Consider the following 19,233-nt stretch of genomic DNA (forward strand, 5'->3'; position numbering starts at 1 on the left):
TGGGAGACGGACAGTTGTAGAATTAAAGGAAAAACGCATAGTAGAGACGAATGATAATCAATGTGGGAGACGGACGATTATGGAATTAAAGGAAAAGCGCATAGTAGAGACGAGTGATAATCAATGTGGTAGACGAACGATTATGGAATTAAAAAGAAAGGTGCGATTATGATCCGTGCCTTTCGTACGTGTCAAAACCCCATGAAGGCTCTACGCTTTATTGTCACTATATCAAAAAGGGTATTAGATTGATAATATTTGAAGATTAAGTGTAATTACTGGGTATAAGGGTAATATTTTGATAATAACGCCATGAAAATAACAAACACGTGTCAGCAAAAATTGTAAAAGGAAAGGCAGCATGAGCATTGTCCCCGGTCCTGAGGAAATTACTTAAACAGATGAGCACAAAAAATTACAGCAGGGAGCAAATCCAGAACACAAAAAACCGCAAAAGATTTCTAGATAAAGAGAGAAAAATTGCATAGGAGATGGGGTGGGGATGGGGGATCTACGAAGGAACGGTGGTAATCGGATCGCTAGTTCTTCTCGGATGGACAGGTCTTTGGTTCTTAAACCGAAGGCTTTACAAGGAGTACGAGGAAAAAAGAGCTTTGGTTCAAATCATCTTCAGTGTTGTTTTCTCTTTCTCTTGTAACCTTCTCCAGCTTGTTCTTTTCGAGATCATCCCCGTCCTTTCCAGAGAGTAAGAGTCGCCCTTTCTCTCACTCTCTCTGTTTGCGTCTTCTTTCTATTGTTTTAGATATTGGGTTTTTGTCAGTTTAGTTTAATTTTGTTTTTTTTTCTTTTCAGAATTTAACTTAGTTTATACATATGTATAGTGGCTTTCGGTTTAATTATTTTTAGGGATTTTTGTAAATAGAGAAAATGAAGTGGGATAATAGTTACTTCAGGGGAATTTATTATTGGAAAATGGAGATGGATACAATTATTGAAAATTGGGTTTATGAGTTTTGAATTTAATATCCCTGTCGTGATTAATTGTTCTATTTGTGCTTTGTTAGCAGTTAATTTTCCATTTACGTTTTAGGGATTTTGAGTATTTTTAGTTGAATGGCCTTTGGTTTTCTTAATTGTTGCCTGTGAATGGGGAAAAAAAAGAAATTGAATTAGCCTCTGATGATTCTGAATTTTCCTTTTTTTTGGGACTACCTGAGACTGGTGAATGTACTTTTAATATGGAGTTATTAATTGCATCTTACTGGTAACTGTACTTTGCATATGGAGTTATTGGTTGCATCCTCTTCATTTCTTTTGCAAGTTGCTTTCTTTTCTTACCTTTTTGGTCATTAGTTTAACTAATTTCCTATTTCTTTCAGAAGACTGGTTTGCTTGCTTGTTCATGTTGGAACATCTATTAACTTTTATGTCTCCGAGTCTTTATGTTTAACTAAGTGACCTCTATGTTTAGATGATAATTAGTTTCTGGAAGAAAATATGATAAGAATAAAGTTGTACTTTTAGAATTTATAAGAAATATGATAAGAAAATATGATGGTTTTGGTTTTAATGCTATTAGGGAGCTTAACCTTCTGTCCGATTGGTAATTTCAATTTAAGTAATCCCTTTTGAAATGTAAACTTGCATATATGATTTATTAGAAGTCCCCCTTTTCTGAAGTTGTAAGATAATGATGTACATTAAACCTCTGAATATTTTCCCCCATTTCTCTGGGAAATAATCGTTTTGGATTGTGCTTCTTTTGTTCTACATTTTATTAATTCTCTCTAGGGTGGTAGTAATATTGATTTAATTATTTAATTTCATAATTCTCATTTAACTCACATTTCCCCTTTTGTTGGTAGGGCAAGATTGATGAACTGGAAGGTGGATCTATTCTGTCTGATTTTGTTACTAGTTTTCATGTTGCCATATTACCATTGCTACTTGATGCTTTGCAATAGTGGTAAGATTGTTTTATTTTAATGCTAATTGAATTGTTTTAACCCCAATTTTCTGTTATAATAGATTCGTTGTTTCTCATGTGAGGATTAATGTTGAGATGATAACATCTTTGAAACTTTGCTGTTTCTCCTTCCCCCGATATAGCTGTCTGCATCATTGAATATAATCACCATTTTTAATCAATTTCCTTTGGAAGATGGTGAATGTACTGTTACGATTTATTTATGCTTCTTTCACATAGTTGAGTTCTGAGCTGAGAGGGCTCTACACAAGTAGTTACCGTGTTTGTAATAGTGTCACTTTATGCAATGTATGTGGCAAAACTATGTGTAAAAGAGAAAACAAATGAAAGAATTTCATGGGTTCAGTATTGTCCTTTAGGCTTCCTAATGTTTTTTTGTATGTTCATGTCAGGTGTGAGGAAGGAACGTGCCGCACTTGGAGCTATCGTCTTCTTGTTGGCATTTCTCTATGCTTTTTGGCGCATGGGTGTTCACTTTCCCATGCCCTCTCCTGACAAAGGTTCTTTTTAAGTTCATAGTTTCAATCTTTCTCTCATGTATAGGCTTACCATGTTTAGTTTACGGATTTCTCTTCCTCCTTTCTGATGAATCCTAGACTTCTTACCTCGATGAAATGATATAAAAAATTCATCTTAACTATATGAGTAGTACACCTGAAATTCAGGGGCTTAGCATTAAATTTTGGTGGATGCATGTAATTAGATTGTACTGTGGCACATTTGGAGGCTTTTAAGATTTTTGACATAATGTCAGTACTCCATGAATATTAGCTGTATGACAAGGTTGGAACTTATTTTCCATTTTTCTCCACTGAGAAATTTATGATTGGTTTTTGAGGTGTAAAATTTTAAAAACAGGAAAATAAAATTACTATAGTAGTATTTGTTGTGTATAAGGGAAGAAGATAATTCAGTACAAACTTCATTTTTCCACATCTCTTGTCTCATTAGAAGATTGTGCTTCTGCCTGGCTAATAGTTGCTGGTGGAAACCTGAATATTCTAGCAGTTGTTAGTAGCATTGTTTTGAAGATAGTGGTTTATTTTTAATGTTATGCATACATCTTTCTGCAAGTGTTTCAGACATATAAGCTACTGCTTTCCATCTTCTCAGCTCCTTTTGATTTTGTTTTTCCAGGTTTCTTTACGATGCCACAATTGGTCAGTCGAATTGGTGTTGTCGGAGTAACTGTTATGGCTGTCCTATCTGGTTTTGGTGCTGTAAATTTGCCATACAGTTATTTGTCACTTTTCATCAGGTATTGATATGTACTGGTTGTCTGATATCTCGGTTCTTTCTTGGATTCTGGAGAATTAAACAGATTTTGTTCCTGCATGCTTCATTAAAGAATCACTTACCCTCTGTAATGTCTAGAATATAATTTCGTTCATTCTTTTCTTGCTTGCTTAGTGTTTTGCTTGATGATGAGTCATCGGTGCAGCCTCAATTCTTCTTGTACATTGTTTTTTATTTTTGTGACTTGGAGGATTTCCAGGAAGATAGGAGTCAGGTAGATATCTCAGGTACTTATGATAAGTGCTCAGAGATTGGATTGGGGGAAAATGATTGGAGTAGTTATGTGTGACATAAATTACATTATTGATGATTTCTTGTTATTAGCCGTATGCCGGAAAAATTCAGTAGGATGGATGAAAATTTCCTAGGTGTTTATCTATTGATTCAGTTGAATTCTATTAGAACAGCTGAAATCCGTGGTTGGGAAGAATCCTTGGTAGCCATGTCCAAGGAGTGGCAGGTCATGGACATGTTATGGTTTGAGGATAAATGCAGGTGGGAGAAGTTGGAGGTTGTTCCAGATTGTAGCTTAGGAGAGAGAGTCTAAGATGTGTCTCCTTTTTTTTTTTTGATAAAGAGCGAGACCTCATTAAACCCCCCTTCTTAACCACTGCTGTACAAAAATACATCAGCGGACATTGGAAGGATAAGATGTGTCTCCTTGAATTTCTCTGGCTTAAATTGGGACTTCAAATTTTCTAATGATCGAGTGTGATTTAGATTAAATATTTGTATGAAATTTTAGATTAAGGACTTCAAGTTTTCAAATTCAATTGCGACAGCAAAGGTAGATTTTAAAAATAAAATAAAGATAAAAATTCATGTACAATGTGGTAAAAATGGTTGGAAAACATAGGGAATTTTACTTTTGTTACAATGCAACAACAAAAAGAGGAAAAGGCTTTATCGGCATAGATGAAAATTTGATATTTTGTTTTTAGATTCTAGAATGCTATAATAGGCGGATAATTTCCAGCAACCTAGTAATTTCAGAACTTGAATAATAAAACTTATTTGTAAGCTCCCAGATTATTGGAACAACAGAAAATATTAGCGGTAGTGAACAAACATGTTATTGGAGACAAACTATAAATGATCTTAACTGATTGCAAAAGCTCTGTCAGGTTGTTTAGCATGCAGCTTTAGAATATGTGTTGGTCTCCCAGTTACTTTACTTGGACAATAGGTGTGGCATGCTGTCCTTATAAATGGATACTGGCTTTTATTCATGGTGCTGGAATGTTTTTTTTTTTAAGGTTAAAGTGTAAATTAAATGACGTTAATAAAATGATCAGTTGAGCCTATAAGCAGAAAAACCTCTGGGAAATAGCTCAATAAACTCTTAGACGTTCCTCTTATAGTTATATCTTATCAGTTTATAAATTCGCTATAGTTAAAGAAATCATAAGAATTTAATTTTGTTTCAAGTCTTTACAAGCATTGTCCTTGATAAGTGTTGGCTGTATATGTTTTTATGGGCAAATGCCATGATTGATAATTTGATAGCCATTATTATTTTACCAACTGTAAAAAGTAATAGGATTAGTCTGTACAGGCCAACCTTTGATCTCATCCCTGTAAAGCTTGGAGCTTGTAGTTTTGGCATCAACATATTAGGAGTAGAGGATTCATGTGTAGCTTATTTTTATGTCTTGTATCATGTTTGTTTCTATGCATCTAGTTGATTTTGATTTCTTACGTGCTCGTTCCTATAACTGTGGCAGAGACATTGAGGAATCAGAGATTAAGGCATTGGAGAGACAACTAATGCAGTCAATTGAGACTTGTGTTGCAAAGAAAAAGAAAATCATTCTTTGTCAAATGGAGATGGAACGAGTTCAAGGATCTGAAGAGGTTTACTGATCTTGCTCCTTTTGTATCAGTACTGTGGAGTTGATGCAATTTATTGGTTTGGGTCTTTAATGACCCCGATAGAAAATATTTGAGGTTATGAATGAAGCATAATTTGCCGCTGAAATGGATATATACATAAAATCATTTCTAGTATTTTGCATCAAGTTAATTTTTTATGGGTTTTAAATTCTTTCAAATTTTAAGTTATTATCTTGCCTTTGTTTTATTTATTCTTTCATTTATTTACATTTTGACCCTTAAACCTAAGTGCTTTTCAAGTCTTGTGATTGTCAGTGATTATAGTTACTATTCTCTTTTAGCTAATTAAAGATTGTTGTTTCAGAACTTAAAGGGCAGATCCTTCTTTAAAAGGATTGTGGGCACAGTCGTTCGTTCAGTGCAAGATGATCAAAAGGAACAAGGTCTTCATTCCTTTTCCCCTCTTCAAAATATACTGTAAAATTTCCAATACCGATGAACTTGTGATGTCACATCTTCTACATAAAACCTTCAACTTAGAAAGCTTTTGTTTGATGTTTTCCAGTCAATTTCCAGGATGACTCAGAAACGTTAATAAAATTTCTCCTTGGATAATGTTATGTGTGAACTCAAGGATTGCGTCAAATAATAATAATAATAATAATAATATTATTATTAACTTGGTTTTTAAACAAACTTAGGAGAGGAGAACATATTCTTATTTTCTCTATCTTCCAAAGAATCAATAGAGTACAACTTATAGGAAAGTAGGCAGCAAAGAATAGGAAATGATTCCTAAAAATCAGGAACTAAGATTAAGAGACTATTTACACTAAGTCAACTCCTAGAAATAAGGAAAAATTCTGTTCCTTAATTCTTGGAATTCCAACACTCCCCCTCAAGCTGACGTGTAGATATTGATCAAACCTAGCTTGCCACTAACTAGTGGCTTTCCTATTTTGTGTCGAAGTTCCTTTAGAATTCCGAGGAAGATGTTCTATTTCACTTCTTTACATTGGCATATGAATTCTACTGATGAAACATAAATAATACTAGTGATTCAACATTTTCTAATCTGTGAAGGGGTCGATCTTCTTTCTTTGCAGATATTAAAACCTTGGACGCTGAGGTTCAAGCTTTGGAAGAGCTTTCAAAGCAACTCTTCCTGGAAATCTTTGAGCTTCGACAAGCTAAGGTTTAGTTTCATCTATAAAATTGTTCTGTTATGTCTCTTAAGGTCATCTAAATCTTTTATTGTGCCAACAAAATCTCAGAGCTAGTTGGATCCCTTGAAAACTTCAAAAGCTGATTTTTCAGATGGTGGATTATTTCTAGGGATAACAGCAGTGAAATCTAATAGCCTCAAGATATTACATTTGCCACATTTTCTAAATCATCTTGAAAATATCTTCAACATTGATTAAAAAAAAAAATTAAGGATAATAAGAAGATATTGATATTAACAGATGGTAAAAAATATTTCCCTTTTGCTATTTCTTATAGTTTTAAGGCCAAAATACCTGTACTTATTTGTTTGAATTTTAGTCCATGTTAAGTATTTTTGATAAACATGGTTGTCATGATCCTAGCTACCCTGTAATGTTTTATTCAAGATGTACACTCTGCTTCATGTTGATCTCCAATTTCTGAGGTTATTTATGCTGGAGTTTTCATTTTTGATGTAGATTTCTCTCAGGGAAAGCAATGGTTAGTCTGCTTGTTTATATTTTGCAGGAGGCGGCTGCTTATTCACGAACATGGAGGGGCCATATGCAGAATATGCTTGGATATGCAGGTTCAATTTATTGTGTGTACAAAATGATTAAGGTAAATGAGTAAGGAACTTTTACTTCCCTTCAATACATATTTCATATCGAGTAAAAAGTAAAATATAGTGGCCTAAAAATGAGATGTCACTTATAAAGAAATATGATGAAGATAACAATCATTTAGATTGGAAAAAATGATATGCCTTGCCAAAGCATTTAATGGAACTGATCTGTAAATCTTGTAATGTGCGAAAAGTTCATAATCTTGTTAACTTCATGAACAGCTCACATCTTAGGAGTTTATGTTTTATGTAGTTCTATTTAATTGTATTCTCATTTTCAATTAGGAGGCCCCTTTGCTATAGTCTCCTTTTGTTGCTACTTTAGGAAGCCTTCGATTTTTCATTTGTAGTGGAACTTCACTTTTCCACAATATTAGGCCATGTTTACTCATCTTGAAAGTTCCATTAGAAAGATTCATGTCGTTTTAACTTAAATTCCATTATAAAAGTTATAGTACGCTATCAAAATGATATAAGCTAATGCAACCACTGCTATTTTTTTTTGATAAAAAGAGGCCTCATTAAAAAACCCCTTCATAACCGTCAAACTATGAAAATAGCTCAACGGACATTGGAAGGAGGAAAAGAATGCAACAAAATTTTATTAATGAAATACCAACTACATCCAGAGTACATAAATTCCGAATACAACCAAATAAAACCAGTAACACTACAAAACCAGAAACTATCATAAAAACAACCTTAACCAATCCCTAACTTAGCTAACCTATCTGCTTCAACATTTGCAGCTCTCTTGATATGCCTAATAATAAAACCCCTATTCATCACCACATTAACAATCAGATTCACCATAGATTCAAACAATGGAGTACAAGAACCTGGATTTTTAATCCACTCTACTGCAACTAAACAATCAGACTCTAAAATAAGTATCCCCTTTGAATCCCATTCGGACTCCAAGAAGAGTTCTAAACCCCTTTTAATAGCCAGCAGTTCTGCCAAAATTGGAGGAACAGATCCGACATTCTCGGAAAACGAAAAAACACTGCCCCATTCTCATCTCGAAGCAGCCCGCCTGTACCACCTCTCTGCTAATGACTATCCATAGCTCCATCTAGGTTGACTTTAAAATACCCAGGAGAAGGGGGAGACCAGCATTCACGAACAACATTAGCCATCTTTGGATACAAGCTATTAGAATATTAGCTTTGCACGAGAGTATGAATGTATGCGTGAGTTGGTTAGTGGCTGTTAGCAAGCTGTTAGGATGCTGTTAGAATTTGGTTATGGTTGTTAAAATTGCTGTACAGTTGCAGCCAGCTCAGCAGTACAAATGTGTATATAACACTGGTTGGTACATTGGAAAATACAACATACATTTTCTGTAAATCTCCATTAAAACCTTGAATCTCAACATGGTATCTTTTGCTAGACGATCCGGGTAGTTTTCTTGTGCTTTCGCTGCTTGAAAAAGAATCATCATGAGGATTGATCAGTTCGCTTCTTCAATGAAGAATGTATTGAGGAATGCCAAGAGTTCTCTAATAAAAAAGTCAATGTCATTCTTGAAGCAAATTTTCGGTTGTGGAAACAAGTGCTTCTCACCATTCGCGGCCATAGACTAGAATGACTTCTAACTGGCTCGATGACAACTCCGTCGCAAACGGTGGTTAGTGATTCTGGTGAGGTTGTATCAAATGAGTTGTATGAAGAGTATGTTGCTCAGGACAGTGCTCTTGCGTCTTGGCTGCTGTCAACAATCAGTCCACAACTTCTACCTCAGTTTGTGGGTGTTGAAACGACCTCTGCGGTGTGGAGCACGGTGCTTTAATTCTTCTCAAATAGATCTACAACGGCTGTCATTAGCTTGCACTACAAGCTTCAGTCTCTTAAGAAAGGAGATGAGTCCATGAGAGTTTATCTCACTCGAGTTAAAGAAGTGTGTGATGCATTAGCATCGTGTGGCAGTGCTGTGTCTCAGGCAGCGCATGTTGCGAGCATTCTAATGGTGTTGCCTCGTGAGTACCAACCTTTTGTGGCTGTCATAACAACTATGCGTGAGTCGGTGTCTCTTGACACTATTTACACCATGTTGCTGGATGCTGAGACTCAACTAGCAAGATTCTGTGATCCGCTTGAGTCACTTCTTATGAGTGCGCATATGGTTCAAGGGAAAGTGTCAGGTAAGAATGTAGAACAATCTGATCGTAATGCTGTGTCTCGTCAAATATACTCGCGTGGTCGATCAGCTGGTCGAGGTCGGGGTCAGTCTCGGTTGCAATGCCAATTGTGTGGAAAGAATGACCATTTAGTTGATCGATGTTGGCATCGATTTGATGAAGACTTTCCTGGAGTTACAACCAATAGTAACTCTTATTCAAAGAATGAATCAGGAAATGCTTACTATGCTGCTAATAACAGTAAGGATACTGGATGTGATTGCAGCACCAGTAAAAAATCTGGTGCTCATCAGCTGTCTCAATTTAAGCCACAAGCTGCTCGTGAACACTGGGTTGTGGATTCGGGTGCCACACACCATGTCACTTCTGATGGCATGAATATCTCACAAACAGTGGATTTTAACAATCCAGGTAAATTAATAGTTGGTGATGGTGTTGCATTTGATGTTAAATATGTTGGTAGATCTCCTTTATATACATCATCTCGTGTATTGTTATTAATCGACTTATTGCATGTGCTAAGAATAACCAAGAATCTCCTATCGGTGTCAAAGCTTGCTAGGGATAACAACATTTTCTTTGAATTTCATGCACATGAGTGCTGTGTTCGTGATAAGAAGACTTGGTCAATTTTACTTCGAGGGAAGGAAGAAGGTGGCTTATATTCCTTTGTTGTTAATTCATCGCTTGAAGATAGGTCCAAGGCAGAAAGTTACTCAACATAGCTGTCTACATCTGTGTATGACTTGTGGCATCAGCGTTTGGGACATCCATCGCATGATAGCCTAGTAAAAGCTTGTAAGGAACTAAATGTAATTCTTCCTTCAAGTGTTAATAAAACGTGTATTGCATGCCATATGGGAAAGAGCCATAAATTACCATTTCATGCTTCTACAACCGTGTATGATACTCCTTTCCAGTTAGTATTTACAGACCTTTGGGGACCCTTACATGTTTCGAATGGTTACAAGTACTGTCACCTTTGTCGATACATGCACCAGACATTCATGGTTGTATTTGCTCACAGACAAAGCTCAAGCAATTAGTGCATTCGAAATGTTCCAGCAAATGATTAAGTGCAGTTTGATTTGCCTATCAAGGCTGTTCAAAGTGATTGGGGAGGTGAATATCGCAGGTTATCGAGTTATCTGTTGAAAACAGGCATTACACACAGGCTTACATGTCCACATACCTCTGAGCAGAATGGAGTGGTTGAACGCAAGCATCGCCATGTTATAGAACTTGCTCTGGTGTTGCTTGCTCAAGCATCAATGCCTGTTAAATTTTGGGCTTATGCAGTGGTTACTGTAGTTCATTTGATTATCAGGCTTCGTACAAGGGTCTTGTATGGAGCTTCACCATTTGAGAAGTTGTTTCATCGAAAACCTGATTTTGGACAGCTAAGAGTGTTTGGCTGCCTTTGCTTTCCTCGTTTGAGACTATACTTGAAGCACAAGTTGGATTTTAGGTCCAAACCCTGCACTTTTTTTGGCTATAGCACTCAGCATAAGGGATTTCAATGCCTTGCTGATGATGATCGAATCTATATAACAAGACACGTGGTGTTTGATGAAATGCAGTTCCCGTTTGCAAAGAATTGTGCTCAATTACCTGCCACATCAAATATCAGTAGGTCATCTGGTTCAATACAAATTGTTATTGATGTTAGCAGACTTCAAGGTGAGAGATGCACCACAGGGTCTGATCATGATTTAGTAGTCAGCACTAATGGTGATTCAAGTAGTTTACCTACTGCAGGTTTAGATCCCAGGATGGGGGAGGCTGCTGATAATGTGCTAAGTGTTGAGTAACAAATGTCAAGTGAATTTTCATTTACTGATTAAAATGTTGGTAATTCTAAACAGAATGAGGTTGCCAGTACACATGATGATATGCTCAAGAGTTGAATCCTTCTGAAGTAGGTGCAAGAAATGAGTGGTGCACAAGTGAATAGTCATCCGATGATGACAAGAAGTAAGTGTGGCATATTTAAGCCAAAGGCTTTTACTTCTACTGCTGTGAGTGAAGTTCCAAGCAATGTTTATGAGGTACTTAAAAATTCTAGCTGGAGATAAGCTGTTCAGGCTGAGTTTGATGCACTACAGAAAAACAATACCTGGTCAATTGTTAAGATGCCTGCAGGACGTGAGGTGGTTGGATGCAGGTGGTTATTTCGAATAAAAAAGAAGCCTGATGGGACTGTTGAAAGACACAAAGCTCGGCTTGTTGCAAAAGGATATTCACAAGTGTCTGGTTATGATTTCAAAGAAACATATAGTCCTGTTATTAAGTTTGCCACATTGAATTCAATGTTATCAATTGTCGTTACAAGGAATTGGCCATTAAGACAAGTTGATGTGAATAATGCCTTTTTGAATAGTGATCTGACCGAGGATGTGTATATGCAGCAGCCACCTGGGTTTGAGGAGTATGCTGTTGATGGGAGCTTGCTTGTGTGCAAACTTAAAAAGCACTGTATGGACTTCGACAAGCACCAAGGAACTGTCATGATAAACTTAAAGTCAGTTTGGTTCGGTTGGGGTTTAGTGAATCTCGAGCTGATGTTTCACTGTTTGTTAAGAATGATGGAGGTTGTTCTACATATATTCTTGTTTATGTTGATGATATCATCCTTACTGGTGACTCTTCTCATGTCATTGATGGAGTGGTGCAAACTTTGAACCAGAAGTTCTCCTTAAAGGATTTAGGATAGCTGTCCTACTTCCTGGGTATTGAAGTCAAATGCAGCAAGGAGTTCTTGGTGTTGTCTCAGAAGAAATATATACTTGAACTATTGGAAAGGACGAATTTACTAAGTGCCACATCCACAGCAACCCCGATGATAGGTGCTCCAAAATTGACTCAAGAAGCTGGTGAGTTGCTAACAAATGCTCGAGAATATCGTAGCATTATTGGTGCTCTTTTGTATGTTTGTCATACGAGACCGGATGTTGCCTTTAGTGTCCACAAGGCAACTCAGTATATGCATGCTCCACGTGAGTTACATTTGGATGCAGTAAAAAGAATACTTCAGTATTTAGCTGGAACATTGAATTATGGTCTCACGTTTACATGTGCTAGCAAAGCACTAGACGTTGTGACGTTTGCTGATGCCGATTGGGGTGGTAGCCTTTTGATGACCGAAGGTCAGTATCTAGTCATGTAGTGTTTCTTGGTGCGTGTCCTGTAGTTTGGTGTTCGAGGAAACAGAAAACTGTCTCCAGGTCTACGATGGAGGCTGAATATCGAAGTGTTGCTGAGGCTGCTGCTGAAGTTACTTGGATGAGCTCATTATTAGGTGAGCTAGGAGTAGAAAATCAGAATACATATGTTATTTGGTGTGATAATACAAGTGTTGTTGCATTGAGTACAAATCCAGTGTACCATGCACAGTTAAAACATGTTGACATGGACGTGCATTTTATTCGTGAGAAAGTTGCAGCTAAACAACTTCAGGTGAACTAGTTCCAGCGTGTCATCAGGTGGCAGACGGGCTCACCAAGTCGCTTACAAAGGGAGTGTTTGAAGTGTTCAGAGATTAGCTGCGTGTATTGCCTTGTTAATATAGAAAGGAGTCGAAGGAGCAGGGAGAATATTAGAATATTAGCTATGCATGAGAGTATGAATGTATGAATGTATGCGTGAGTTGGTATGAATGTATGAATGTATGCGTGAGTTGGTTAGTGGCTGTTAGCAAGCTGTTAGGATGCTGTTAGAATTTGGTTAAGGTTGTTAAAACTGTTGTACTGTTGCAGCCAACTCAGTAGTACAAATGTGTATATAACAGTGGCTGGTACATTGGAAAATACAACATACATTTTCTATAAATCTCCATTAAAACCTTGAATCTCAACACAAGCTTGCATATGCTAACGGGAGATCACCCACCAGACTATCAAAAGGGATCAACAAACTTGGATATTTAAAAGAACACCATGCTGCCACCCTGTATCTAACCAGAAAAAATAGAACTTGATCTAACTTCCCTTTATTAAAAACAATCTCATTCCTCTGCTTCCAAATTGACCACAAAATTACCCAGGAATGAAAGTCCATATGATCGATTTCGGAACCAGCCCAAACCAGGCCGAAATTAACGCTTCAGGACTTTATGTGACATCAAAGGAAATATTCCATAACCTCAAACAACTCGTCCATAAACCCCACGACACCTTACAGGACACAAATAAATGGAAAACATATTCTAGAGAGAGACCACACAACGGACATGACAAATCCTTTATCCCTGTCACCCCCCGCTTAACTAACTTTGCTTTAACAGCTAATTTATTGTGAACCACTTGCCAAACGAAAGATTCCACCCGTGGTGGGGCGACACCAAGCCACACGAACCTTGACTAGAAAAAATTAACATCCGTCCTATCTTCCATGAGTTGAAGGCAAGACTTCACCGAGAAACATCCATCTCCCCTTCCAGTCCAAACATAGGTGTCATCAAGCAGATGTGGGGCCCGAAAATTACACAACATAGAGGAAAGTTCAAGCCATTGCTCCATTTCCCACTCTGCAAGGTTCCTTCTGATCTGAATATCCCAGGACCATCCTGATGAACTCCTAATCATAAAATCATCAATCTTTCCCTCTTTGTTAGTCGAAAGTATGAACAATCTTGGAAAGCAAAACTTCAAAGGCATTCCATCTAACCAGGCATCATGCCAAAACGAGATCGATTCACCATTACCGACTTTGAGACACCCGTTCCCTTTAAAACAAGCTCCAAAATTGTCACTCTAAGAGCAATTCTCGACTATCCCCTTCCATATCCATTAAGCTCTTGAGGAAATTAAGTTTCCAATCGCAAAAGATTTTGGGTCGAGATTGTTAACGCAACAAATTATTTTCTTCCACAACGGCTCTTTCTCACTAACAAACTTCCACATCCATTTCCCCAAGTGCTCTATTCATGAGGTCCAAGGTAGCTATCCCTAAACCACCCACCTCCTTCGGTCTACATACGGAGGACCATTTTACCCAGTGGATGTTTCTTCTCTCCTTTGACCCCCCCATAGAAAGCCAACCATAATAGCATTCAATTTATTCAGCACACGAGAAGGGATTTTGAAAATTTACATAAAGTAAATGGGCAGAGAACAAAAAACTGACTTGATCATCACTACTATTCCAGCTAAAGACAATGCTATCGCCTTCCAACCAGCCAACTTCTTCTAAAACCTCTGTATGACATGTTCCCAAAACAACGCCGAATTCCTCTTAGCCCCTAAAGGAAGCCGCAAATATTCTGACGGGAACGACCTCACCGAACAACCAATAATATTAGCCATTTCGTTAATTGTAACAACCTCTAAATTAATTCCGTAGATCTTACATTTCGACAAATTCTATTGTAGCCCAGACATCATTTCAAAAACAGTTAGAACCCTCCTAATATTCATCAATTCCCTAATTGAAGCATTGCAAAAAATAATCAGGTCGTCGGCAAATTGCATGTGAGTAAGCATGATGGAATGTTCTTGTCTACCAATCACTAACCCTCTGAATAAACCAACATTTACAGTCTTTGATAATAGCAAATTCAATAGCTCTCCCTCTATGTTAAAGAGCAATGGGGAAAGAGAACACCCTTGGCGAAGCCCTTTTGAAATATGAAATTCTTCCGTAGGAGATCCGTTTACTAGAACTGCTATGATTGTTGATAACAGACACTTTTCAATCCATGAACACCATCTATTTCCGAAGCCCATCCGATTCATAATTTTTAATAGAATCCACCAATCAACCGAATCATACGCTCTTTTAAAATCCACCTTAAAAACGACCCCCTTCAGCCCTTTCTTCTACCAAAAGTTGATGCCCTCATTTGCAATAAAGGAGCAGTCCATAATCTGCCTCCCTGGAATAAAAGCGAATTGAGAAGGTCCAACAATTGCATCCATACAAGCTCTTAACCTTCTCGATAATACTTTCAAGAGTATTATATACACCCCCCCGACAAGACTGATCAGCCGATAATCCTCTAGACATTCTGGATTAACCTTCTTTGGGATAATGTTTATAAATGATTTATTCACCTCCTTTTTCCACTCCTTCCCCCTAAAAAAATCTGCGAAAAAGCTCGTGATTTCAGTTTTCAAATTTGGCCAAAACCTTTTGAAGAAACCCATATTCAAACCATCAGGCTCGGGTGCTTTGTTGCTATCCGAGGATGCGATTGCATCCTATATATCCTTCTCCAAGAAAGGTTTCTCCAAAAATGAACTCTGATCACACGACAACTTTAAAAAGTCCAGATCCATATCTTCAACTTCCAGAGTCGCATTCTGATTATAAGTGTTTCTAAAGAAATCCACCACACATTTTTTAATTTCTCCCGGACCAGAAACCATCCTTCCTTACACTTTCAAAGATTTAATACCGTTCACCCTCCCTCTATTTGAAGCACACTGGTGAAAAAATGGGAGTTCCTATCCTCTTCTAGCTGCCACTTCACTCTCGACTTTTGGAACCAAATCTGTTCGTCCTTCTTGTACAACTCCCACAATTCCAATTTCGCTTTCGCCACTGATTCCATCGAAACTGCAGACGACCCTTGCGGAATTGCCAGTTCCATATCGTGAATAGCTTTCTCCCGGTTCCCCGATTGACAGAACGTCCTGCTACTGACACTTGAAAAAGTAGTTTTCAAGGTCTCGTCGCTTCGGTGAATCACTTGAGCCCTGATACATTTTCGGTGTCATGGAGCTAGACCAGTGAGCTAATACGCTTTCTTCAAAGGATGGTTGCTTCCAAGCCCACCTCCTGGTTATCATCGCTCGATTACTTCCTTTTCCACTAAGTGATTGCTTAGGGACCTTAGCGTACGATCCGGGCTGTTTCCCTCGACTTTGGATCTTAGCACCCCAAAAGTATGTCTGTACAAACGATCTAGGCCTGTATTCGGAGTTTCCCTGGTGTTGTTAAGGCGAAATGGGGCCACCCTAGCCCATTGAGTGCTCTACCTCGGGCCATCGACATCATACGCTCTACTGAAATAGATTTTCGGAAAACCAGCTATATCCGATCTTGGTTGTCCTTTCACCCCTAGCAAAAGTCATCCCCGTATTTAACCCCATTTTTTGACCACTTTTTTATGGCTGACTTAGCCCCATTTAAAACTTCGCAAATACCTTTGCTCCCACTGCCCTCCTGTAGCTTTTTCAATTCCAACTCCATCATTTCCTTGAAACCATCCTCCTCCATCACATAGTTGAACAACCTGAATGGTTTGGGCCCCCAATTCACCTCACAATTTTCCATTAATATAGCATTGTGGTCAGATAACGACCTCGGAAACAGACTTTGGCTTATTTTTGGGAACTGTGATAAAAATCTATGGTCTATCAAAAAACGATCCAATCTGACAAAGGACGCTGATTCCATGTTATTACACCATGTAAATTGACCACCTGCTAATGGAAGATAAGCCAAACCAGCTTGACAAACAAAATTACAGAAGGTTCGCATGGAAAGCAAATTTTAATTTTTCTTCCTGCGACAATATCGCATTAAAATCTCCTCCAACACAAAGAGGGAAATCAATTTGCTCAATGTAGGACAGGAGATCACTTTTATTGCTATAAACCTTCTGTGAATGAATTCCGAATGAAACTAAACTCATTATCATCCCACATTGTGATCAAATCCCCTACTGAACCCTCTGATGGAGATACAACAGACCCCCCTCTCAAGACCCTACCCCCAATCTTCCTCAACAATGAAGACTTAACAGACTTAGTCTTCGACTCTTGAAGAAACTGAAAAGAAATCTTTCTCCCCTCAATCATTCCCCTCACCGCTCTGGATTTTTACTTTTTTCCCAAACCCCTTATACTCCACGAAACAATCGACAGCTTCGCCATCCCAAATTTTTACAAAAAAACCGTCACGTACCTGGGGAAAATTAGCTTCCCCCCTTTTTTGCATTCTCTTTCGCTAATGCAGCTGCTTTCTTGACAAAGGCTTTCTTCACTGGTTTAACAAATGGAAATTAAGCACTGGTGATGTTGATAATTACAAGATGTGACAAGGCCTTTGATGCCAATAAAAGTATGTTTGGGCCCAAGCGTCCAAGTCATTCAAAACATTTGCAACTCTTGCTTTGAAAATAGGAAAAAGCACACGAGTCCGTATCTGTTTCATGGTGTCTAAACATTCAGAATACCACTATGGACTTGCTGCATGGTTGTGTCATTGAGACTGATTAAACAACTCTCTTGTAATGATTGGATCCACAACTTTTGTTTTTCAGTTGATATTTTTTATACGATGCTGTTTTTAGGCTTGTTAAATCATGAAGAGTTTAGTGGTTGATTCTGAAATTGTAAAATTGGTGATTTTACAATTTCCTTCTTCTAATATTTTTCTTCTCTGACTTATGATTTGATGCATGAAAAAATTGCCTGATTGATCAGTCTTTTTTCTATCTTTTTTTATTTCTGGGTGCAGTCTTTACAAAGTGTTGTTTTCAAGGAGGTATTGTATCTTTCAGTGATCTCTTCTATTGTTATCTCTCGCCCCCCTTTTTTTCTTAAGATCATTGTAATGTATTGTAAAACCTGTTTCTTTGGCAGGCAGGTTCAGTTGACCCTGTTACAATGTCCATTACCATATTGTTGCAGTTCTTTGATATTGGAATAGATGCTGCATTGCTATCCCAGGTCAGTTGTGGATCTGGCTTATGCATTGTGCTCTAATGGATTGAAATCCGCATCTATGTTTAAGTACCCAAAGTTTTAGCATGTAACATCTGCTTTTCACTTAAAATTTTTTGTTTAGATACATATCCACATCTGCATATGGAGACAAATGGATCCTCGGGCCACAAAATGGAAGATGCCCTCTCCTGTCCTTTATGTTGAAGTCCCAAATTGTTTGGACAGAGAATTAATTAAAAAAAAAATTAAGCACATAGTATTTTAGTTTGAATTGTTTATGAAATACAAAAAAGACGAGGAATTTGATCCATTCAACTGCATGACCCTACTCTCTCTCTGTGTGTATATATATAATGCTACTTTATTAGCCGACCCTATTCCCATATGTAATGGGGTGATGGGGAGGTAAAGTAGTAGGCTAGCCTCAACGCCAGGTTGAGAGCAGCTTCCGTGGAAGACCTCCATCAATCAGAATTATGAATTGCTCACCGTGGGACTCGATCCCATGACCACATGATAAAATGTCTCAGGTTGCTGTTTTTGGTCAATGGTTTGGCCTTGCTACTTTCTGATGGGTTTATCTTATTAAGCCACTGACCCGTTGTGTGTGTCAAATTATGCTTTTAGCGAGTTTCTGGTTTTTAATATGATTTGGTAACATCTTATCCCTTGACTAGTTTTTAGATATTCTTATGACAGATTAAATTAGAAAATAGTATGGTTGGGAGTAGGGCTGTAAACGAGCCGAGTCGAGTTCGAGTAGTGCTGAGCTAAGCTCGACTTGAAAAATATAAAACTAAGCTTGACTCGAACTCGAAATAAAAACTTGAAACTCGAGTTGACTCGAAACCTCTCGAGCATGAAATTTTCTAGTTCGACTCCAAATCAAAAAATTGAAGCTCTACTCGAGCTTGAAAAAGGTTGAACTTGAAATATTCTTAGACTTAACTCAATTAAAGCTCAAACTTGAACTCGAACCTAAACCTTAAGTACACGAAAGTCTTATATTGTATTTTTTAAATAAAGAACAACATATAAATGTTAATATTAATAATAATTTAATTTAAAAAATCTAAAAATCTAAAACATTATTTTCCCTTAGTTTTAAAAAGTGCGCTTAAAGTACTCAATTGAAGTTCAGGGATGAACTAAATGCCTCTAAAGATATAATCGCAGTGACCTACGAAAGGCTCTCACAGGTGCTCAAAAGCGAGCGCTTTTTGAAGATGCGCTGGGCTCACTGTTTCCACCGCTTTAGGGGAATTAAATAACAGGGGAATTAAAAAGCAAGGGGAATGTAGTAGGAAGTGAGGTGGAGAGACATGGTTGGTCAAACCTGCTATGTGAGTTAGCTTCTTTCTTTCTAGCACCACTTCTCTACTTTAGAGGGAATTAGATAGTAGATTTAGTGTTGCGAGCAGGAGAGGTGGAGAGAGGTCCAAGCTTGCTATATTGGTAAGCTTCTTTCCTTTTAGTATTGTTTCTGTAGCAGGCGAGGTGGAGGATAGGCTT

The 19,233-nt window shown here is 37.7% G+C and overlaps 1 protein-coding gene across 2 annotated transcripts in view; it reads left to right on the top strand.

Moving 5' to 3' along the window:
• The first annotated feature begins 366 nt into the window (after positions 1-366).
• Positions 367-19,233, top strand: part of LOC120176948 (GPCR-type G protein 1) — a 30,115-nt gene continuing 11,248 nt past the window's right edge. For both annotated transcript variants that reach the window (XM_039183222.1, XM_039183223.1), the window contains exons 1-10: positions 367-706; positions 1,827-1,927; positions 2,341-2,448; positions 3,086-3,206; positions 4,969-5,098; positions 5,442-5,520; positions 6,184-6,272; positions 6,812-6,904; positions 17,513-17,539; positions 17,638-17,724. In XM_039183222.1, the coding sequence (XP_039039153.1) occupies positions 492-706; positions 1,827-1,927; positions 2,341-2,448; positions 3,086-3,206; positions 4,969-5,098; positions 5,442-5,520; positions 6,184-6,272; positions 6,812-6,904; positions 17,513-17,539; positions 17,638-17,724 (1,050 nt within the window). In that variant the 5' untranslated portion in view covers positions 367-491. The remainder of the gene's footprint in view (positions 707-1,826; positions 1,928-2,340; positions 2,449-3,085; positions 3,207-4,968; positions 5,099-5,441; positions 5,521-6,183; positions 6,273-6,811; positions 6,905-17,512; positions 17,540-17,637; positions 17,725-19,233) is intronic.

Source organism: Hibiscus syriacus, unplaced genomic scaffold (genome assembly GCF_006381635.1).
Source record: "Hibiscus syriacus cultivar Baekdansim isolate YM2019G1 unplaced genomic scaffold, ASM638163v2 tig00112261_pilon, whole genome shotgun sequence".
In the NCBI taxonomy this organism is placed as follows: Eukaryota; Viridiplantae; Streptophyta; class Magnoliopsida; order Malvales; family Malvaceae; genus Hibiscus; species Hibiscus syriacus.